This window comes from Nyctereutes procyonoides, unplaced genomic scaffold (assembly GCF_905146905.1).
Source record: "Nyctereutes procyonoides isolate TBG_1078 unplaced genomic scaffold, NYPRO_anot_genome, whole genome shotgun sequence".
Lineage (NCBI taxonomy): Eukaryota > Metazoa > Chordata > Mammalia > Carnivora > Canidae > Nyctereutes > Nyctereutes procyonoides.
Genome location: NW_026575030.1, coordinates 41,933,245 through 41,957,895, shown reverse-complemented (window position 1 = coordinate 41,957,895; position 24,651 = coordinate 41,933,245). Strand labels below are relative to the sequence as shown.

At 38.6% G+C, this 24,651-nt stretch overlaps 1 protein-coding gene across 1 annotated transcript in view; it reads right to left on the bottom strand.

Annotated features, from left to right (window-relative positions):
- Positions 1 to 14,456: 14,456 nt before the first annotated feature.
- IMPG2 (interphotoreceptor matrix proteoglycan 2) overlaps positions 14,457 to 24,651 on the bottom strand; it is an 80,837-nt gene continuing 70,642 nt past the window's right edge. The window contains exons 14-18 of the mRNA XM_055316038.1: positions 22,907 to 23,117; positions 21,394 to 21,582; positions 21,041 to 21,239; positions 20,490 to 20,569; positions 14,457 to 17,950 (exon numbers count right to left, since the gene is read on the bottom strand). Coding sequence (XP_055172013.1) covers positions 17,938 to 17,950; positions 20,490 to 20,569; positions 21,041 to 21,239; positions 21,394 to 21,582; positions 22,907 to 23,117 — 692 coding nt within the window. The 3' untranslated portion in view covers positions 14,457 to 17,937. The remainder of the gene's footprint in view (positions 17,951 to 20,489; positions 20,570 to 21,040; positions 21,240 to 21,393; positions 21,583 to 22,906; positions 23,118 to 24,651) is intronic.

The following is a 24,651-nucleotide window of genomic DNA, read 5'->3' as shown; positions in this document are numbered from 1 at the left end:
AAATGAGCTGTGGGAATGAGGCCAAAAAGTAGTATATATATTCCCATTGCATCAATTCTGGGTTGTTCTTCTTGGGATATTAACAAAGTCTGACCACGTCCAAGTCGAACAACACAGGACACTATGGTGAAAAAATACAGGACACTACGGTGAACACGCAAATATTTCGGAGCCTGTAAGGAGTATTCCCAGTAGAGGAATGCTTTACTTAGAAATTATTTTGCCCCTTAAATATTCCATTGCTTTATAAAGACCTTGCTTTCAACGATTCCAGATCTGTTAATGATGTTATCAATTATTATAGAGTATTGCAGTTTGTGATATAACTTTTCACAAGTATTATCTCATTTAATATCTATGAGATTAGTCTTACAGAGACCAATTAAGAGACGAGGACATTGAGGCCCAGAGGTGTAAATCATCTTCCTCAAAATCATACAGCCTGGGGGTGCCTGGGTGGCTAAGTCGGTTAAGCAGCTGACTTGATTTCAGCTCAAGTTCTGATCTCAGCATCCTGCAGTTGAGCCCTACATCAGGCTCCTTGCTCAGTGAGGACTCTGCTTGGGGATTCTCTCCCCCTCTCCCTCTGCCCCTCCTCTCCCTCATGCTTTCTCTCTAAAATAGGTGAATCTTTAAAAAAATAGATCATACAGCCTATGAAAAAGCCAAGACTTACACTCCTATCATCTGAGTATGAATTCTCTGACCTTTTTCTACATCATGATCTCTGACCAGTGATGATAAAATTGAAAGATTTAGGAAGGTTCAATTTAAAGCAACCTATAATTTAGAGCATCTAAATTATAAAATCTAAATTCAGAGAATCTATATTTCAAAATATAAATGAAACCAAAAGATATATAAAACCATTCCTAGGCAACCTGTACTCATTCCTTAGTATAAAACTAGTTTTTAGGTTTCCTGTTGCTACTCTATTTCTACCATATTTTCCTCTCACAAAAGGCAGGTACTGTGCCAGGTTGCATTACTTAATGGGAAAGGCTCTTTTTTGGCAGGTCTCTGAGGACAATTTCCAAAATGTCAAGAGACTTTTGGCTTTAAATTCTGGGTTAGTATATGAGCATGAATATACACTCCTGTTCCTTACCACTGACATTTCATCTAATAAAATTGGAGCTGAGCTTCATCACAAAATGCCAGCTGTCACGGAGTCCTGCTCATAAATAATGTCCCATGCTGAAAAGAATGGCACTCAAATTGACAAAGAAGCTTTTGTGGCCATCCCAGAAAGCACGAACTTCCAAAATAATCCTAATACCAAGCCTTTACAGCTTGCTCTATCATCAAACTATTGGCAGGTCTTTTTTTCTAAAAACAGGCCTTTCCTGTTGCTTCTGCTACTATGTAGGCTGCTGTGGAGTCTTTTGCTCAGTGCCCCTGACGGCCTGCTTACATGTAAACCTGAAATGGTAGCGTTGCTTGCTGGTGCCACTGATGTTGCCGTATTAAGTGCAGTCCTTTACTGGAAGATTTTAAGTAAAAAACAAAAAACAAAAAAACCCACCCAACCAAAACTACCCAACTTATCCTTACAAGCTGATCAGATCATGGGTTGACTATCTCATTTCTCTGAAGCTGGATGTGGATAAAGGAATTTTGAAGAAAAACTAGTGGAGAAATTTAAATTTTCACAGAGACTGAGCATGAATCACCTCTTCATAAAGGGTGTCCTGTATGGAAAACCATATGGTTATCCAAAGAGCTGTTGTTTCCAGCCCATTCTGAAAGTGTTCACACGAATATATCACCTTCAGACTACATATGAAGACCTGCCATTGATTTTTATATGAAAAGACTATAAATCCCTGTAAGACATGCCAAGCCACTCAGGACAGCCCATGAAATACACATACATTTCCGTGTAAATTGAGCAAGGAAATGTGATTTAAAAATGCAACACTGATTTGGAAAAATCATTCCAGGGGAAGAAACCGATTGCAAGACTCCTACCCAAAACAGCTTGAAACAAGCGTGGCTCCATCTTATAGAACTACAGGAAGGAAGCAAGATGATATTTTTGCTTTTTATGTACATCCCAAGTTTTTTTTTTTTACTTTTTATTATGAACATTTTAAAACAGGCTTACTTAAAGATGGGCAAACAAATACAACAAACCCCAATGTGCAAGTACCAGCCATAATATTTGAGTTGCTAATCTTTCAACCTCCTTGCTTTTTTCAAATAAGGAATTCAAACCCAGAGAAGTAACCTGACCAACACCACAGTTGTATTGTGATGGATCCGTGACTCTGTAACTGAAAGATAAGTCCTAACTGTCCCCACTCCCACAATAGTGCCTCCCTCTGCCTTACAGCTCCTGCCATTCATTGTACATGAGTTGGTCAGATACTTTCATTTCTAATAGAAATCTATATTTATTAACATACATATACACCCATTTGAATTGAAGGGATTTGTGAACAGGAAATTCATCTGGACTGTCACTATTATACGTCTCCATCATCAAGAGAAGAGCCAGTATGAATGAAAGGCACAGAAGACTAAGGACATCCTGGTCTGAATTGTGAGAACACTGTTGCCAACTAAGTGATCCAAAATGCCTCTCTGTGTTCAGCAACAGGAACTAGTTCTACTGACTTGAATGAAACAGTTTCTAAACGCCTGTCTTAAATATCTTTTCCCAGATCTGGCTGAGAATCTTTCACACAAATCAAAATATATTGTTCTATTTTTTGCTACATCTACTATTTTCTTATTTTTAACACAGGACACCAGAAACTATGAAATCAAATCAAGACAAAACTATTTCATTATAATTAAGTTCTTAGGTCTTGCATTACCACCTCAGTCTTTAAATCCAACCAAACAGGGGCAGCCCGGGTGGCTCAGCAGTTTAGCGCCACCTTCAGCCCCTGCAGGGCCTGATCCTGGAGACCTGGGATTGAGTCCCAGGTCGGGCTCCTTGTATGGAGCCTGCTTCTCCCTCTGCCTCTCTCTCTCTCTTGCGTTCTGTCTTTCATGAATAAATAAAAATCTTTAAAATAAAATAAAATAAAAAACCAAACACCTATGCGACAAGTCAATTAGGCAGTCCTAATCTGGAGTCATCTTGTTTTATTCCTAATCTTGCTCTTGCTCCATTCTGTCTCAGTTTGATCCAGTTTCCAACTCTTCTCTTACTATTTTCACTCTATGACTGACTTTGTCTTAACCAACATGGTATCTTTATTGAATGGACTAAGCCACCCAGGCACCCCTCTTTGTTGCTCTTAAAAGTATCACTTCACTCTTTGAATCCACTGGCCCTAAGTGCCTCAACTCACCCTTTTTCTTGCCATTTCTTTGGAACTCAAACCTGTACAAAGAGGGATTTAGGAATATGTTATATGAGGTCAAGGCTGCAGACAGATTAGTGTGTGGTGATGCCATGTTTATGGGCTGGGAAGTCATTCCCTCCCAGGGAAACTTGGCTACTATTGCTATTTGATGACGCTTTTTCACCTAGACCAACGGAGAGCTCATCTCATCTGCAAACTTGAAAAAAGAAATCGGTTTTTTCCTGCCTTTTATAACATTGAAGGTAACAGATACTTGATGCCCCTTCCATGCCCATCTAAAAACCCAGGAAGATTTTGAAAATGGATTCCAACATGCTTATTAAAATTAATCTTGTTAATTTCCTTACGAAGGAATTCAAAATTAGTAGTTTTATTTCTCTTAACATATGCAGTCATATGTCACCATGTTTAAGGTAAAATTACCCAGAGTAATGTTTGCATCTCTATCCCATGTTCTACAAGCCAACTCAACCCTTTTTTCCCCCCAACTCAACCCTTTAAACGTTAAGACATACTAATCTATTTTTTTTTTCAGTTATTTTCTATTCCTTCTTTGGCATCTATTTTTAAAGAGTTAATAAGTCAGTAAAGAAATATATGATCGAGGCCCCCAAAATACACTAACCCACTACAAGAAAGGCATGGACCTGGATGTGTGTGTTTGTGTGCCCTCATGGGTGCACAGGTATCCAGATACATGTTTTAAAAGTGGAAATTGATTTGCATTGATTTATTCACCCAAACTCCTAATCTCCCTGATGTTAACAGCATGAATTTGTAAATTGGTTCATTTACAATTAAGAGCAAAGTACGAGCCAAAGAGCAGAGCAGAACTAACTAGTCCTATGGGGAAAAAAGGAAACAAAACTCATGATTTTTGTCTTGGTAATATTATGCTAATTAATTAGGTTGCAATATAAATAGCTCCTTAATCTTAGAAGCAAATCTTGTATCTTTCAAAAGTAAACTGTTAACCCAGGATTCCTCAACCTCAAACTGATCATCTAGCACTCTAATACCAAAAAAACAAAACCTCAAGAGAAGAGGGGGCCAAGGGAGAAGTAGAAATCATTTCTAAAGCTGGATACATAATCCTTTCTGCCATAAAATAAAACCCAACCTAAGCATCCCTGTTTCTATTTAAAAACTCCATAATGCTTATGGTGCCTACAACTTGAAATTTTAGTTATCTGATTTTTTTTCTTTTCCTCTACTCCATATGTAGCTATTCTTTAAATCTTGTCAACTTTTCCCAAATAAAATTTCTTCAATGCATTCATTTCCATAAAATCTCCCACATTTCTACTCTCATCACATCATGCCTGAATTATGACAACAGCCATTGAACTGAGCTCCTTACCTCCATTCTTTCGTATTATGGTATTATTTAGGCATACCTTGGAGATATTGTACTTTGGTTCCAAAACATCATGATAAAGCAAATATTACAATAAAACAAGTCAAATGAATTTCCCAGGGCATATAAAATTTATGTTTACACTATACTATGGTCTACTGAGTATATAATAACACTATGTCTTAACACAATGTACATATCTTTTTTTTAAAAAAATTTATTTATTCATGATAGTCACACACAGAGAGAGAGAGAGAGAGAGGCAGAGACACAGGCAGAGGGAGAAGCAGGCTCCATGCACCGGGAGCCCGATATGGGATTCGATCCCGGGTCTCCAGGATCGCGCCCTGAGCCAAAGGCAGGCGCCAAACCGCTGCGCCACCCAGGGATCCCCAATGTACATATCTTAATTTAAAAATACTTTATTGTTGGGACGACTGAGTGGCTCAGTGGGTAAGCATCTGCCTTCGGTTTAGGGCATGATCCCGGAGTTCTGGGATCGAGTCCCACCATCAGGCTCCCTGCATGGAGCCTGCTTCTCTCTCTGCCTGTGTCTCTGCCTCTCTCCCTCTGTGTATGTCTCTCATGAATAAATAAATAAAATCTTAAAAAAATACTTTATTGTCAAACAATGCTAACCATCAGGGTGGCTGGGTGGCTCAACTGTTTAAGTGTCAGACTCTTGATCTTAGGTCAGGTCTTGATCTCACAACTATGAGTTCAAGCACCGCATTGGGCTCCACACTGGTCGTGGAGCCTACTTAAAAAAATGCTAACCACCATCTGAGCTTTCAATGAACTATATAATTTTTTTGATGGTGGAGGTCTTGCCTCAATGTTGATGGTTCTGACTGTCCTGGATGGTGGCTGCTGAAGGCTAGGGTGGCTGTGGCAATTTCTTAAAATAAGACAATAAAGTTTGTCATATCAATTGACTCTTCCTTTCATTTGACACTTAGAGACCATCTCAGGGTTATTAATTAGCCTAGAAAAGAAGAGAGACAGGAAAACTACTGGTCAGTAAAGCAGTCAGAACAGACACAAAATTGATCGGTTAAGTTCCCCATGTTATATGGGCATGGTTCATAATGCCCTGAAACAATTACAATAGTAACATCAAAGATCGCTTATCACAGATCACTACAACAAATGTAACAACAAAAAATATAACCATAATGAAAAAGTTTGAAATATTGCAGGAATTACCAAATGTGACACACAGACATGAAATGAGTAAATGCTGTTTAAAATGGTACCACTAGACTTGTTCCCCGCAGGGTCCTCACCAACCTTCAATTAGCAAAAAATACATCATCTGCAAACCCCAATAAAGTGAAGCACAATAATATGCCTGTATATCACAATGCCAGGAAAGGAAAACAAAGTTCCCCAAGGGCTGCCATCAACATGTTTCTTACCTCTAAGGGCTTCTTATAGTCTATCAGAGTTAAGCTTACCATGCTCTGTCTGGTGCCCCACACCCAGCCACAGCCCTCTTATTCATCTAAATGTATCCCCCACTGCTTCCCAGCTTGAATGCTCTCTCCTCATGCCACCAGTCTCCTCTACTCTCACCCTACTCATCTATAATGTCCTCTAGAACCTAGGGCTAACCTTCCTGGCCCAGCCTATCGACCCCACAATGAATTCTCTCTTCCTCTGACTCTCCTGAGCACTAGAAATAACCTGCTCCATCCAATCTAGTACTTGAATATATTCTGTTTGAGTTCTGTCTTCCCAACTAGATTACAAGAGAAAGGACTGTGCTTCATGTATCTTTGACTTTCCCACAACAAGGTGATAAAAGCTTCCACAGAGTATTTTTCTAAACATTACAGTGTAGTGATAAACTGAAACAACACTCAAAAGTTTATAACTAAGAATAAAAAATCAAGAATGTTTCTAAATAACGATAGTAAAAATTCACTTTTTAATGGTGATCTTATAGTCAAGTAAAAAAATTATCAAATATCAGGACGCCTGGGTGGCTCAGCGGTTGAGGGTCTGCCTTCAGTTCAGGGTGTGAGCCTGGAGTCCAGAGATCGAGTCACACGTCAGGCTCCCTGTGAGGAGCCTGCTTCTTCCTCTGCCTGTGTCTCTGCCTCTCTGTGTCTCTCATGAATAAATAAGTAAAATCTTAAAAAAAAAAAAAAAAGGAGGGGGTCAAATATCATAAAAATAACTTGTACTCACCTACCTTTGATTTTTAAAATAATAAATTAAAAGATATCCTGGCCAAATTTACTTGAGCCAAAGTCTTAGCAAAAGAGTGAGTGGAAAGTCAGGCCTGGACGTGCTCTCATGCTGGCTGCTGACAGCCCCACCATGCCAGGCCAGCAGGAGGCCCTGTCTGGTTAACACCCATGCAGTCAGTCCAAGAACCTGCTTTGCAAATACTATAAGCAGACTGGCCAAATGGAAAGAAGGGTCTATGACTTGATTGCCAAAAAGACATGATAAGAAAAAACTCAAAACCTCAATTAAATAAATAAAGCTACAAATCTTTCTTAAGGAAATATTCAGAAATTCAGAAAATTCAATGGTATTCCTTCCATTCGTCATCCTGACGATTTTAAAAAACAGAAATAATCTAAAATAAATCACACTATGTGAATGGCTAATATAAGTTTTGGTAGAGCCATCCCAGAACTCTCAAAGCATGTGCTGAAAGTGGTCAAATACATTACCCAACAAGTAAACGGGGCTAGGTAATGGGAAATCTCCTGATTCTAAATATTTTGTCAGCTAATTCAAATATTTGTTAATATTGCAAAGGCCAAACAGACTTGGCCCACACACCACCAGCTTGCTACCTCTGATCTACGTGATAGAATGTCCTTGATATGTGATCAAAGAATTTTTAATGAGAAATGCTCTTTGTATAATATTAGGTTGAAAGAGGAATATAGTAAGAAAAAAAAGACGAGCAGGAAAAACATCAGAATAATAACAGCTCTATCTGGAAGGAAACCATGGATAACTTATTTTCTTTACACTTTTCCATATTTTTCAAAATTCATCTCAAATGAAGATTTATTATTTTATATATTTTTAAAACTATCTTAAAGAAGGTAAAATACACTTTCCCAGCCCTTTCTTTGGGTTCAACACTAATGTTACATCATTAGGTTGGTTATGTCCCTTAAAGGGGGCATCTCAGAAAACCAAGCATCTCTTTTTTTCTTTAATTAGTCACGTTAAATTTTGTGTGAAATGTCTATTTGTTCAGTCCCGCAATTTTGAATAGCTTTAAGACTGACTAATTTAATATTACTAACAGGTTGGAAACGTTGCTGGAGGCAGAGACAAAAATAATGCAAAGAAATCCTGTATATAAAGCACTTAGCCCCAAAATACAGTCAGTAAATGGTAACTGAAAAATAAGGTATTCACAATGAACAGGGACAGAGACGTCTTGTTACCACATGAGAACTGAAAATAAGCAACTGCATTGCTTTTTTGAGACCAATATTCAATAGACCGCAATGCCCCGACAGCAGGCATTCACAAGGAAAAAGCCAGGAATACGTCTGTAAAACAAATAAATACCAACAGAAATATAATGTCTGTTAGCATAAATGGATCAATCTTTTTAAAAAGAGCAACAAGATGCATTGGCAGTTTGCTTTTTATGTCATCAACTAGACGTTGACTTATGTCCACTTTTCACCATTATATCCAGAGGTTATTACTATAAGGCAAAATTATGTGCATATGTGGAATGTTTTCCATTGCATTCTAAAGGCTGCATCGAGTAGAATTTTCATTTAGGCTAATTTACAAAAAGAAGAACCTTAGACTAAATCAATACGGCCTTCTTTATTCAGAATTGACAATTCAGAATAGCCAAGTAACTCAGTGGCCAGCACAACCCGGCTATCCCTGGAAATCAGGTACCCTTGATTTTCATGATCATTTTCACACTTACCCCACTCCTTGCTTCTTGCCCCCTCACCTCCCAGCCTTAGCCAGGCTCTTCCAATGCCTGCTTCTGTGGCAGAACCCAAGCAGCACCAATGGAGAAATTCTTGTCTCTCAGGAGCCATTTAAACCCAGAAGCAGGGGCACCTAGGTGGCTCAGTGGTTGAGCATCTGCCTTTGGCTCAGGTCATGCATAATCCTGGGGTCCTGGGATCGAGTCCCACGTCAGGCTCACTGCATGGAGCCTGCTTCTCCCTCTGCTTATGTCTCTGCCTCTCTCTGTGTGTCTCTCATGAATGAATGAATGAATGAATAAATAAATAAATAAATAAGATATTAAAAAAAAAAAAAACAGAAGCAGGGACAGGAAATTCCTTCAATTGCAGGCACTTTTTTTTTTCTTTAAAGATTTTATTTATTTATGAGAGACAGAGAAAGCGAGGGAAGCAGGCTCCATGCAGGGAGCCCGATGTAGGATTCAATCCCAGGACTCCAGGATCATGCCCTGGGCTGAAGGCAGGCGCTAAACCGCTGAGCCACCCAGGGACCCCCCAATTGCAGACACCCTTGCTAGAGTCTTCCTTTGTTTGCTGATGTCTTTTCCTCTAAATCTGCTACAGACTCTTCATCCTGGACCCTGACTTAAACCTCAGAGCTCCTGTGTTAGACTTCGGCATTTTGCAGCAGCTTCTGGCTCTCACTGACTTGACTTTAGAAATAATTGCCTTTGGCGTACTTGTCTTTGTGCTAACCTCAGCCCATCCTGATTTTGAAACCATTTTCTAGCTTCAGTTATTAGCCTTTCTGAGCCCTCGGCTACCTCCTCCCCATCATCATCACCACCATGTGTCTCAGATTCTGACTAGCATCATTGACTGAAAACCATGTCCCTGATCACTTCCAGAGTCTCCTTGTCCAAGTCCCTGGTTATCAGAACCCAGCAATAAACTGTGATTCTAATTTCTTTGGGGAAGAAGCCAAGGTCAAATACTAGCCAGAGATTTTTTATTTATGTGTTTATCATAGTGGGCTTTCCCTTCTTCTCTTTTTGTTCCCTATTTGGCCAATGTTTATGAATTATTCCTGTGTTTATTTTCCACTCTGCACCATTCTAAAACTCTCTGGAGGAAAGGTGTTTAGAGACTTAGAACAGCATCCCCAGCAATGAATAAGATAGATAAGACACTGGATAATCCTCAGATAATCAGGTGACTCTTCAGGAAGCAAATTCACCCAAATTTAGTTATTTTGCATGCTTCAAACCCAGATTATATGAGTAGGAGGAAACCTGCCTATTGGTTAGAAAGGCATAAAATGTGACCATGGCTAAATGAGAGTGGCCACCTTTTTCAATAATTACAGAATCACATAGGAAACCCAAACAAGTAGCAGATCAAAGAGGGGCATAAGAATGAGAACAACAATGTTTTATTTAAAAAAAAAACTTATTCCTTTAGTAATATAAATTTGATGAAAATATTTACACATAGACCAGCTGATTTTACTTAGTGTTTGTCTTAACCAGAGTGACTAGTTTCGGGGCTAGGGGAAAAGATGCCCTAGTAATCATCTGCTATACCTCTACTAGCCACTTTGACAACATATTGTACTTTTAGCCTCTGTTTTCAGCCACTCAGCCCAACATGCTCTCCCATCCACTTGGCACTGCGTAGCACAGCCTCAGACACAAGTTCTCTGTGAAGGTGATGACTGTGGAGCGCACTGAGCTCACATAGTAACCACAAGTACACACAGATCACTGTGGCCAGAGGAAAAGAGGATGCCAGAGCTAGAAGCCATCAGCAACTCAAAACATGCAGAGGGACAGGAAGTCACCTTAAGAGGAGGGGCAGGGTAGAGACATTACAGTGCCCATCAACACAAAAGTACCTCCCTTCTCACTGGTGGCTGCAAAAGGAGTTAGGTTTTTAGACCTGGCTGGCTCGTGAGTTCTGTACATGGTCAAGATTTTGGCAAATAGATTAATACGGGGAAAATCAAGTCCCATGGCCACCTCTGCTAGCTAGAATTATGGCATTTTCCAGTCTTCTAGATAATAAAAAGAAACTTCAAATGGGGAAGTTCTCAAGGTATTTTACTTCCTGTTTCTGCTTCTGAGAAATAGTTTAATAACCTAGAAATGTGAATATTATTGCCTCTTAAATCAACATAAAAGTTGAGAGGTAAAAAGCATTATGTTTCAGGGGTACCTAGATGGCTCAGTTGGTTAGGAGTCCAACTATTGATTTGGCTCAGGTCATGATCTCAGGGTTCTGAGATTGAGTCCCATGTTGGGCTCCACACTGGGCATGGAACCTGCTTAATATTCTCTCTCTCTCCCTCTGCCCTTACCCCCCAAAAAACAAAACAAAACAAAAACATTATGTTTCAGTTCATATAACTCAGCAATAAAGATGGCTCAACAATGTACATTTTAGGTAATAATTTAACCAATCAGCTCTTCTAAATTAAATAGTTAGTGACAAAAGGCTTTTAAGACAATCAGGTGGACATTCTGGAGTAACTGAATCATAAGTTAATATATTTATCTCTGCAAGTTGCCATGTAACTGTCATCTGTCCCCAGTAAGTTCTGGACCAGACAGCAGGGATCTGGCCCTCCCTGGGGGCTCCCTGCTGAGCCATCTCAAGTGAGGGTCACTGTGAGGTCCTGATGCGAATACGTAGATGAGGGCAGCACAGTACATCAGAGGCCAGGGATAAGAAGAAATGATTAAATGCCATCAATCAATATGGCTCCCACCTGGGCCCTGAAGAAATTCTGGCAAAGCCAGTGTGTTTATAACATGTTCACTAACATTACCCGGTTCCTATACTCTCCATTTTGGTTTAATAAAACTGAGAAGAATCACCTGATTTTATAGATCTTTCCAAAATATCAATTTTATATTTTTAAGTCAAAATTAATTTAAGGCTATCCTCAAAATAGAATAATGTCTAAACCTGTTCATTAATGGAAAGTCCATTTAAGCTTGCAGTTTTGCAATTCCAAGCTAAATGCTGATTTTGAAACATCACTGGCAAATCTGAAAGTAAAATAAGAAAAAGTGAAGCAATGGAAAATTTTCCCCTGGCTGACAGTATTGAAGAGAAGGTATTTCCAATCCTCAACATGTGTTTTAGAGCTTTCTTCATAAGGAAAACAAACCTCTCTAGAAATAAGTTACCTTTACATTTACATTTTTAAAAGAAGCAGGCAGCATCTTAAAGGTGCAATTCCAACCTAACATTCTCCTTATGTAGATATTTTGAAGAGATTATTTGTTCTGGAAACAGGCCATTAAATCCATTTTCCCAGCAGAGATTACAACATGAATTACTGATTGATTATTCATCTAAAATGAAAGTATCACTAAATGGTAGAATGTGACCTAAATGCTTATTTTATCTGCGGCATCCAAATCCAAATAGAATAAAAAAAAAGATAAACAATTTTTTCTTTAATTTAGACCATCAACCTTCTCTCATTTATAGTAAATAAGGTACTAAGATAGTAGAAAGCACAGATTTTTTGAGGAAAAGAAACTTCACAAAAGCTTTCTGTCTAAAAAAAATTTAAGTGGAAAATGGTGCCCATTGTAAAATTTCTTTAAAAGGCAGGGAAAGGGACATCATAACTATTAATCACTAAAAATCAATTAGAAATCAAACCCATATCTGTTTTCAAATAATTACAATTTTAATTTTTCATCAAACTTTAAAAGAAATTCAAAACTGTTTTATTTTTTCAGACTTCAGAGTAATAGCAAAGATTTTATTTAAAATCTAAATAAAAAATGTGTTTCCCTCATTCGTTATAGTAAATAAAATATTTAACAGTTGCTTTGGTATCACACAAACCTTTGATGCTATCACATGAGCATCCTATCATCCTTGTTGAGTATGTGCCAATTATCTGACACTGAGCAAAACTAATACCTGCCCTCTGAGGAGCATGAAGCCAAACATGCTTCCAAGAACTTGTATCATATATGGGAAATATGTCCTCAAGGAATCTCACATGAAGCCTTCTCTCTTCAGGGCTTTTTCTTTGGGAGCACAGAGACACCAGCCACCCTGCTAGGATTGAGTTACCAATTTCCCCCTCATGGTAAACACAGAGAATCTGAGAGGAAATACCAAATCAGTTGCTGCTAAATGCAGAATAAACATGATCAATTTTGAAAAAACAGCATCAACTTTCAAAAAATATCATTGCAAGAACATAAATAAAACTGACATGTTTAACCAACTACTTAACCTTCTCTTTGGTAGCATTCTGTTGTTTGTTGAAAGGGAAGAAGAATTGAGTCACATCTTCCTCTTTAGTGCCTTTCTTTTGTTCTGCCCTACACAGTAAAGAAATAAGCAAGAAATAAAATCTTTTTTTAAAAAAACCTGTATTTTAAGTTTAAACAATGCCTTCTAAATGTATTATGCTACCAACTCTATCAACAGAAAGTAAAGTCAAACCTTTGTCCCTACAAACCTACCTGTCACTACAAGCTCTCCAATCTTTGCTCCTCCACCAGCCATACACTGGAAGCTTGCATCTACTACCCTAGCACACTCCTCACACTCTTCCTCTTCATCCCAGCTTCCTCTGAGTTGGGTTGAGAAATTCAGAGGTGCTACTACATCTGATGTAACAATCCATACATTGGTAAGTTTTTATAAAATGCTTACTACTTTATGATCTGTGAATAACTCAATGAGAAAAAGATACAAATGCATGAAAAGCTCATCTCTTGACACCCTGATGGTTATTTTAAAATCTCTGTAAACCATTTCTTCCAAAACAGTTTAAAAACCACTCATAGCTCCACCTAATTTGTTCCCAAAATACAAATTAATCATTTGCTTGCTAGTCATTAAATAGGTACCTACCTATGACTCATTATCTCAAACCAAATGAATTATTATTGTAAACAAACTTTGTCTAGAGTAGACAAACTATTCTTTAGTTTCATGAGTAACAAATTAGCAAGACATGACTCTAACACCAAAGAACTCAGTTTGCTGGAAAGTCAGTGCCACAAATTTAAAAAATTACAAAACGGTGCTGTTGAATAATGGAATGAAAGAATGTATGTGGTATAGAAAAGGGCATGAAAGAAGTTTATTGGGGTGCCCCATGGCTCAGCTAGTTAAGTGCCAACTCTTGGTTTTGGCTCAGGCCAGGACTGAGCACCACATAGGGCTCCACCCTCAGCGTGGAGTCTGCTTCAGATTCTCTCTCTCTGCCCTTCCCCCTGCTCACATTTCTCTCCCTAAAATAAAAAAGAGAAGTTTATTAATAATAAAAATGGCACAATTATATACATGAGACAAGAAAGACTTTTATATAAAGATTTTTAATTTTTTATTTCTGATTAGTGAACATTAAGACTGGGGCATTTCAAGAAAGCATTACAGTAACATGAACTTACCTGATCTACTAGATAAAATGTCATAAACAAGACGAAAAAGAAGAATCTTGCCTTATCCATACTCCATACTGAAACTATATTATGGCATATCCCTCCAGAATCATTATAATCCTGACACAATAATAGTTATGTCTTTATTCTCTAATATCATGTTTACTTTTTTCCTATTTATAGCCCTAATATCTAAAGAAATCATTAAATTTAAGTGAGAAAAAGAAAAGCCAGAATGAGGATCATTTAATCGAGGTTCTGGCTGTAAATTCCACGTGGAGATTAGTGTCTTAATCTATATTTAACTACCCTGAGGAGAGTGGTTTGACCTGCATCTTATTAAGTCATAGTAGTGTAAGATTTAATAAATTGCATTAGTCAAAAAAAAAAAAAAAAAAAAAACCTCCAGGCAGATTCTTTACATCATCACTCACTTTCTGATACCCTCCCACCTTGCCACCAGGATCTTCAGTGTAACACAACACAATTGACTCGAGGATTGCGCCTTTCACACTGTTTTTCTGCCATTCATTACACACTAGGGAATAGAATGAGCTAGGCTCCATTACTCATCACAGCTGGACTGTAAATGAGGAAGGCTGGTCCCACCCATTCCTACAGGGAATTGTTAGAGACACTTTAGAAAGAAAAAAAAAATTGACCCATATTCGTCTTGGTTAAAACATCTCAATTTAATAAAGATAAGTTATTCTCGTAAATCAGCTATTTCCTTACGGAATAAATATGTTGCCTTTTCTTCCCATCTCAAAATAAAAATGCAATTCACAGACTGATAGATGTCAGAGTATCCATTATTGAAAATATGGAAATGACGCAATGATACCAGCTGCCTAAAAATCATGAAATGGAAGGCAAACTTATGAAACGAGCATACAAATGGATAACTAAACCAGCCAACATATTTTTAGAGCCTACAAAAAACATTTGTGCAGTTTCCATCTTTTTGTCAGAGTACTATTAAGCCAGGTTGTTTGACTACATTATAATTCACTACATGGGTACAAAGGGGAAGGAAAAGGAGCAGCGAACCCATAGTAACTAGATACTGGAGAAGGAAAAAACGAAGTGGGGATAAAATCAGGTAAATAGTAAATAGGACTTTAGGGCACATAAATGTGAACAAATACCCTTAAAACATTGCCATGGTAGAAATGGAGTCTTAAATAAGACTCAAATAAATTGGGACGCCTAGGTGGCTCAGTGGTTGAGCATCTGCCTTCAGCTCAGGTCGTGATCCTGGGGTCCTGGGATCAAGTCCTTCCTGCATGGGGTTCCCTACAGGAGTCTGCTTCTCCCTCTGCCTATGTCTCTGCCTCTCTCTGTGTGTCTCTCATGAACAAATAAAAAAAAAATCCCCCCTTCATCCAGACCCATGAAAATAGAAACTGTGTAATGTACACTCAGTTATAAAGGCTATATGTACAAGACTCCAAAGCACGTTATGAATCCAAAAAAAAAAAGTGTGTGTTATTCACCATGTACTTTTAGTGCTTAACTGCATTTTATTGTTTCCAAATAAGGTGATATTTTTATTAATTACTGTATTAGGTTAAAGAGAGTGCTCTAATAATCACAAGTTTGCATTCCTCAATCACACGACCTAAAGGAGAGGATAGCTCTTATATTTTTAGATGACTTTACACCATTAAATTGTCTCGAGGAAAGCTCTTTTTAAAAGAAGCTCTTCCTGTGTACCCTGCCCTGCCAAAGCGATAGCTCCTTTAGCCCTCTGGATCTCCACCGTGGAAACTGCACTTTCATCTTTCCCACTGTGGTGCAGCTACAGCAAGGGTAGGGCAAACGTCTTTACTCCTGGGCTGAGGCCTCCAAGTCTCGCCCTGGGAGTGTGGGAGTTTCCTTATTGTCCCATTTAGTAGGTGTGGAGCAGACATTCGCGCAGAGCTGAATGATGCTCTTGCATGAAAAGGTCATATGAAAGGGAATCAGAGACAGAGACGTGTCCGAATTCTTAAACTCCCACTTGACTGCTTGGCTTCTGGAAACAACAATCCCTCTTTAGCTCTTTTCGTTTGTCCTTCTCCTAACTGCTTCATGCCCCCACACTCCTTTTACTCCATCTGGAACTCTCCCAGCAAGCAGACATTCAAATGGTTTGCGTTGTAGGGTTAATGTGTGATAAAAACAAATTTTCTTTTCAGTTAACACATATAAGTTTAGAAAAAAAAAGTTTAACACAGAAAAAAGTTAAACAGAAATCTCTGGAAGCTTTACAAATAAAATTAAGCATTCAGTAGTGGCAAACGTCATTAACATTTATCATGCTTTAAAGATCATTATCAATTCCTTTAAAATGAGCCCAGTAGAAAATGTCCCAGAGCAGCAGCATTATATCTATGCTGAACTTGTAGAAAAGCCATTAAGTGAATAGCAAATGAAAAGGAACACTGAGACATGGGAACCTTCAAACAAACACCCACCCTACATGCTTTGCAAACTACCTGGATATCTTCTAGGCTCTCCACAGTTTATACTCAGAGATTTAGTTTTGAGTGCCCCATAATGAGTGACATTGGCAATCATCAAGTTAAGGAAAATAAGTAAGTGAACCAAGTTTTTTATCTTATAGTGAATCTATCCTGGTTATAGCTGGTCAGAAAGAAATCAAAATGTTCAAGATGGTTTTTGGCAAACATGAAGACATCTGACATAAAATATCAGTAGTAAGCTATCTGTGTATGCAATTTGCTATTAACAGTGAGGATTATTTGGCCCTCTCCTTGCCCTCTCCAAAGCTACCCATTAGAGAACATACTAAAGAGAAAGAGGAAAACTTCTATTTTCAATTAAAATTTATATAAGATGTGGACATTTGCTACCTATATAATTTTAGGATTTTTTAAATTGCAACAAAAGTCCTGTCATGTTTCGTGTAAGCAGGAATGAATTGAATTTAGATGCCAGCTATTATGTAAAGGAGAAGCAATGTAAACAAACTAACCTATACTATGTGAGGTAGTTAAGTGCTGCTTTCCAAATTAATACACCAGGACCTAGAGAAGATCCAGGACTTGCCTAGGACAGCATGAGATAACAGAAGAGTCAGGAGCCCATGAGTGCAGCTCAGTCCACCCATCAATTGGCAAAGTATATTCCCAGTGCCATGGCCTTGACCCAATGCCCATTCCCTCCCTGTCCACATGATTAAATTCATCTGCAGTCTAACAGGAGCCCATTAAGCATTATACAAATGTATTGTCCTTAACAACTAAAAAAAGAAAAAAAAAGGATACTGACATACTTAACAATAATATGGTCTTGATTCACATGCTCAGGAAATTCAAACCTCTGATAGAAACTTAAGTCCAAGCCTAACTCTATATATCACAGCAAAAAGGTCATTTTTTTTCTTCAACAGTCTAAATGCCAAATAAACTTAATATTTTGTATTTAGTTAAATGTCTGACAACAAGCTATATGAAAACTATTTGAAAGGCTTCTCATTCCACTTAACAAGAACATCCTACAAAATAGTCACTTCCTAAGCCCGCCTTCTCCTGTAAGAGTCTCTAGCCTTATCTTCCTCTGGGGAAACCTGACCCACAGTCACTGAGACACATCTTCAGAGGTTCAGAAGCAGACAGTGAATGCAGCCCCAACTCCCAAGCCATTTCTTTCCCTTGTAGAATACTTCTGAGAATTCAAACAGTTTTCAGTTTCTTTAAATACAGGTTTGGTTTTTGCAGGTATGAAAACTGTCACATCCCTTACTACATTCTGAAATTTTAAGCTGGAAAGAAGTTTGGTCCCCAAATTTAGTTTTTTAAGTAGAAAATCCTTCTTCCAACAGAGGTCAAAATCCAGGTTAATTATATGACATAGGTAGCAAGTGATCTCCATCTTCTCTAGGCTTCTGATCAGTTTCAAAATAGAAGTTTTGCTTAAAGCTCTTCCCTGCCATGAAAAACAAAAACAAAGAACAATTAATGGAAAAAGCAAGTGTACCCTGAAATGCACTTTTGTTATAATACATTACCAAACTATGTTCCTAAGATCACCAACACTTCCTATTTTCTTTCTTTGCAGGGAAGCTGTCCTATGCTTTGCTGAGTTAAAAACAAAAACAAAAGCAACAGCCAAAAAGAAACTCCACTGTCAACACCATGTCATTTTTTCACGAATCCTAAATCAAATCCTCTAACATTTTCTTGGGCTACTAGGTGAAAATGCCGAGACTAAGTAAAGATGAAAATGTTGTAGGGACTGCATGTCTAACAGTTTTTCAATGCTGTCTTCCCCAAATGATTATTCCTCTTAAGGTTACAGTGTCTGTGTGGACTTTCTTTTGTTTCACTGGATCTTCTTGTTTAAATCTTATTTGTTACATGGATTGGTGGGGGGAGGGGAGTATATTTTAATGGCAGGCAGTTACCAGAAGGAACTAAAGCATGTAGTTAACCTGTGTGTTCCTAATGAGGCTCTCTTGCATTCTTTCTTTGGATGCCCTAGCCTAGATAAAATGCATTTTTAATTCAGGGAACACATTCAAACAGGTGGTTCTAAGGGGTTTATAAAGAGTCTCAGGAAACATGAGCCATGTTCTCTCTACTGGATACCACTGAAATGGAGCCATCTGGCTGGAGATGCAGGGATGAGTGGGAGTCTGGTCTTTGAAGGCAGACTCCCAGTAATATTGCTCTAACAGCATTCAGCAAGGTTGACAGCATCTCCAGGGACTAAGTCAGGTGTTCAGAGATTTTTAAAGGACTGTCCACCATGTATTTGGAATTTTTTTTAGATCTTTTAAAATTTATTCTATTTATTTATATTATTTTTATTTATTATTATTCATTCATTCATTCATTCATTCATTTTATTCTCTCTCTCCCTCTTTTGAGAGGGAAAGAGAGGGCACAGCAGGGGGAGAGGGAGAAGGAAAAGCAGGATCCACATTGAGTTGGGAGCTCGACATGGGGCTCCATCCCAGGACCTGGACCTCATGACCTGAGCTAAAGGCAGACGCTCAACTGCCTGAGCCAACCAGGTGCCCCTTTACTTGGAATTTAAAAAGCATCTTCTTCAGTTTCTTTAGGTTCCAATCAATCCTTTCCTATCAGAGAAGAACTATGAGTGAAGGGGCTGTGTATTAGAACAAAGGGATTCAGAGCAAAGAGGCAGTGGCTCCCATCAGAGCCTTGTGTGTTATCATGACACTTCACCAATTTCTTCTGCAAGCATTCATGAATTGCTCTGGTTTTTCTCTTCTAAAAGCCAGGTGAAGATATCTGGCCTCAGGGGATCCCATCCATGAGGAAGTACCTTTATGAGGGCAGCAGGACCAAATATCAAAGCAAAATTATATTTCATCCACTATACTCAATTAATGCCCATAATGATCTCTTTACAAGATATTTTATTTTTGTAACCTAATTCTGGTTATGGATCTTGGGGAACAAAGAAAAATAGTTACAGACACTTGCCCAAAATGCATGCTGAGAAAAGGAAATGGAAAGAGAGTAAATTGTAAGATGAACTCGATAAAGGCAAGAGATATACCTTAATGAGATTTGAGTAATTCAAAATATATTGATGAGTGTCTACAAAGATGGAAATGAAAGGATATGTCAAAATATGTGAGGATTTATGACTGCTCAAGGGCTTTTCATAGAAAGTGTCTATGAAAAATATTGTATAGCATTAAATCACAGGCCATATCTGTGGTAGCAAGAAAGTATACATAACACAGTCCAGGAACCTCTAGGCCAGAACAGACAGTGTCTTAGTTTTAAATCTTCTCTTCCGTTTGCTGTCACTGAGATCTTAAATCCCTTCATCTTTCAAAGGCTTCCTCTCCTCATTTATAAAACTTAAATACAGGGGCACCTGCGTGGCTCAGTTAAGTAAGTGTTGGCCTTCAGCTCAGGTCATGACCTCAGGGTCCTGGGATCAAGCCCCACATCAGGCTCCTTGCTCAGCAGGAGTCTGCTTCTCCCTCTCCCTCCGCCCCTTTCCCCTCTCATGTACTCTCTGTCTCTGTTTCTGTCTCTCTCTCTCTCTCTCTCAAATAAATCAATAAAAACTTTTTTAAAAAATTAAAAATGGGGATCCCTGGGTGGCGCAGCGGTTTAGCGCCTGCCTTTGGCCCAGGGCGTGATCCTGGAGACCCGAGATCAAATCCCACGTTGGGCTCCTGGTGCATGGAGCCTGCTTCTCCCTCTGCCTATGTCTCTGCCTCTCTTTCTCTCTCTGTGTGTGACTATCATAAATAAATAAAAATTAAAAAAAAATTAAAAATGAAATAGTCAACCTAAAAAGCCATTATGCAGAATAAATAAAGTAATCTATGTGGAAGCATATTAACCGCAAAGAACTCAGCAATGTTGGTTATCATCAGAACCCATGTCATGTGGACAGGAATTATGTATTCACGCTGTGCCACTGCTCTAAGGCACCCAGTTGGGAATCTGAGTAGGAGGCTATATCAAATGCTTACATTTGATGTTCTCTCACAAAAGCTACAAACTCAGGATCACTGGCATAGAGTTCCAAAATTCTCATTCTTTCTTGAATTTCCTTAGAAAAGAAAAAGAGACCATACATTGCATTAGAAAAACCTCAACTTTTTTGAAGGAATTCTCATTTTTGTAAGGAATTGTGGCTTTCCAAGCTATCCAGGAGAGAGCTATAGGAAAGAATGGCCTTTTCAGAGAAATTGAAGGTTTGGATATTGCATGAACCACTCTGAGTAACTCAGATATATATTCCTAAGGAAGGGAGAGAAGAAGGAGAAAGTGCTTACTAATAATGGAAAAAGAAACCACTGGGTGGGAAATGAGGTACCGCTCAGAATTGTATAACCCTGCACACCCCATCGCCGGGGAGATATCATAAGGTAAAAAACTGATCATGAAATATTTTTCATCCTTTCTTGAAGCCCATGTGTATGCATGTGCATGGACACACACACACGGACACACAGATACACGGACGGACACACATACACACACACCAGCAGGGCAGCAACAGAAAAGCAAAGTTTCCTACCTCACTGGAAAGCTCACTGTTCTCATACATTTGCCTGATTTCTTCCCTGCTCAGACCACCAATCATCTCTCCACCTCCAGAGCTGTAGAAGGGGTTCTGAGGATAGGGTCCCTCATACTCCTCAGGTCTGGCCACATGGCTTTCATACACAGGGTTGTACTTCACAGCATTTTCAATGGATGAGAGGCTGTCAGGCTGCCTGATGGAGCCACAAAAAGAAAAGTATGGTTGGTTCAGGTTCTTCAGATGCTCAACTACCCAGATCCTTATCCAATATTTGGCATATAATAAGTACAAAATAAATTAATAAAAGGAACATTTTATTCCATCAGAGAGTAATTTTTCTTATTTACCTGATGGGCCTCTCTGCTTCTCTTCTAACATAATGAGCCTTAAGAGTTCTGACAAGGAAGAAGACAAGAGCAGAAAAGACGAGGACAAGTCCGACCACGGTGGCAATGGTGATGCCTATGACCAACGGCTCAGACACAAACTCCTCACAATGCTTACCTCGGTACCACCAGTTCTCACCTACCCGGCATCTGTAATGAGAAGTGACAAAGTCCAAAAGCAGAATCACTGTGTTGAAAACAATAATGGCAGATCCAGTGGGACTTGGGGAAAAGGTAGGGAAATAAATGCTGCCCATGTGAAACTTCAATAAAGAAGTGAACGGAACTGGTTCAATGATCATATAATTTAAGGTTGTGATTAGTCCCTTCTACAGCCTGGGCAGGTCCTCCCTGACTATTTGTAAATGACTGAACAAAAGACTGACTAGACTTAAAGTATTCGGTTTAACTTCCTTATTTATACTTAATAGAAAACAGACCCAGGAAGGAAAGTGACTGAGATCATGCAATTAGTCAGCAACAGATCTGGGTGTAGAAACCAGGTCTCCAGACTCCTCGTGTCCTTTCACCACGCTGCAGAGATGCCCCCAAAACCCCCCAGGCTCCAGCCTTGTGCAAAAGTGTCTTCAATTCCCAGAGCAGCAAGAAAATTACTGCTTTTCAAAATAATATTAATTTCTATGAAAATCAAAAGACTATTTGTCTTCTGAGTTTTCTAGCTGAATTTTATACTTTTTGGTACAGAAGACTCTGGATCATTCCCACCTATTTCCTCTGTGTCTGGCATCTATAACATTTGCCCATTTTGACATTCACAAGCTGTCCTCTTATTTATATTTCTCTGCTTATTCTTAGTACTCTCTCCTTTTACACCCACGTGACTAGTTACTATGTGGTTCAGAGGTTGATTTGTTCTATTTTGTTTAAGGAAAATGACCAGGGGAGAATGGTTAGGCTACCTGAATCTGCTCCTCTGTCTTCTGGAGTTTCTTTGGTTCTAACTTTTTAAAAAATGGATCTTAGGTACTTAAAATATATTTGTTACAATTTTGAAGACTTTAAATACTTGCTTTTCTTTATTTTCAAATACTCAGTAGAACTAAGAGAAACCCACAGCCATTAAGAACATATCCAAGTAGACAACAAAATTTCACAGTATAAAGTATTGGTCTTACCCTAAACTGAATTTGAGTACCAATTGCTTTATCATCACCCCTAAGAACCAACACAAAGATCTCTATTTTAAGTACTCTAATTAAGATACATTTAAATAATGTTTCTCTTACAGCATCCTAAAAGTGTAAAGTAAAATAACCAATTGAACTGGGTATCATTCAGGCCTATTAATTGACCTGGTCTTCAAACGAGAACTAGATGGCATTCATCTACTGCCTAGATATAACTTCTATAATAAATATTGCTGTGATTATCCTAAAGTCATAGGTGTAGACCAAACTTCTTCAGAGGAAATATCTGTAACCTTGGGAAGCCAAAATCTCTAACTCTAACATACCTACAAATGGCCCCATGTCCGGGCATAATGTCACACTTTCCATCATTCAAGCAGAAACCAGGCTGTAGGTCACAGAGACTCTGACAGGGTAGTTCTTCCACACTCAGGTACCCAGGGTAGCATCTGCACTCTGCTTCTCCACTCCACGGGTTGACTAAACACTCAGAAAATTCATTGCATGCCTGAAATTTGCATGGGTTGGCTTGATCACCTAAAATGTAAAACAAACTAGAGAATGATATAAGAAAAGGCAAAACACAGGAATTGGGGTACATGAAGTCCCTCCAGTAATACTCCTCCAAGCACCAAGGGACAGCCCTCGTTTTGAGCCATTAAAATACACTATCACACCAATACTACAAAAAAAAAAATTCCAACTCATCCCTGGATTGATGAGCTTCTGTCAAATTTCTCTGAAACCCAGAGTCAAAGCATAGAACCCAATGACCTGGGTAAGCTTTTTCATTTTTTACCAAAGGAATCATGTAGATGCTTTAAAATCCATGCCACGTGTTGTCAATCTAAATTGAATACAGTTTTCATGTACTATTTATTTGCACCAACCCTAATGTACTATTCTGTACATGATGCTAACTGCCCTATGCCACACTGAGAACATGAGATAGGAGACAGAGTTCAGAGAACTGACAGGAGCCTCAGGAGTGGGTATAACCCAATAAGAGCAGATAAGAACATTTGAGATTTGTGGAAGCTAATGTTAGAAAAACAAATCAGCCATGTACCTCTTCAAGCCAATCCTAGTAATATTTTGACTTGGGTAACTTTATTATTTTTTTTGACTGGGTAAGAAAAAATGAAAAATTTAAATAAGTAGAACAATAACAAGCCAAAAATGATATAAGACATTGATCATGATGGGTCTTTCATCCTACTCTGGTTCCATTTTATGTTGTTCACTGGTGAATGACAGTCTGTGAATGGCAAATGATGACACAGATACAAAAGACAGACAAATAGGTGGAAATAACAAAAAAGCATGATGTTTAGCCAAAAAGATAAGGGGAGTTAAAAACAATAAAGGGCATAGTCTCTGTTTCCAGAGAATCTAAGATGGTTTTGAGAATGAGTGATTTCCTTGCTGCTCTGGAGATTAAAGATTTTTGCACAAACCTGTGACCTTGGAGTTTGGAAGATCTCTGAAGCTGATCTTCCTTTATCCCATGAAAGAATGGGGAGATTAACTGGTTGCAGATATGAACAGTGTCTCGCCAAAATACATGTCTACCCAGAACCTCAGAATATGACCTTATTTGGAAGTAGGGTCTTTGCAGATGTACTCAAGTTAAGATGAAGTCACACTTGATTAGGGTGGGCCCTAATACAATAATCGATGTCCTTAAAAGAAAAGGGAAATTAGGACACAGACACAGAAGAGAGGCCATATAAAGATGGAGACAGATAGGAGTGATGCATCTACAAGTCAAAGAACATCAAGGACTGCTGACAAACACCAGAAGCTTAGAAAGAGGCAAGGAGGGGATTTTTCCTAGAGCTTCCAGAGGAAATGTGGCCAAGCCAACACCTTGATTCTGGATTTCTAGCCTCCAGAACTATGAGAAGATAAATTTCTATGTTACTATAAACCACTCAGTTTGTGGTACTTTGCTACGGCAGCCCTAGGAAACTAATACAGGAGACCACTGATAAAATGCTCTTGTAACAAGGAGAGCAACCAAATGTGATGACAGATGGGCAGTTTCTACAAGCCGGATTCCTCTGTGTAT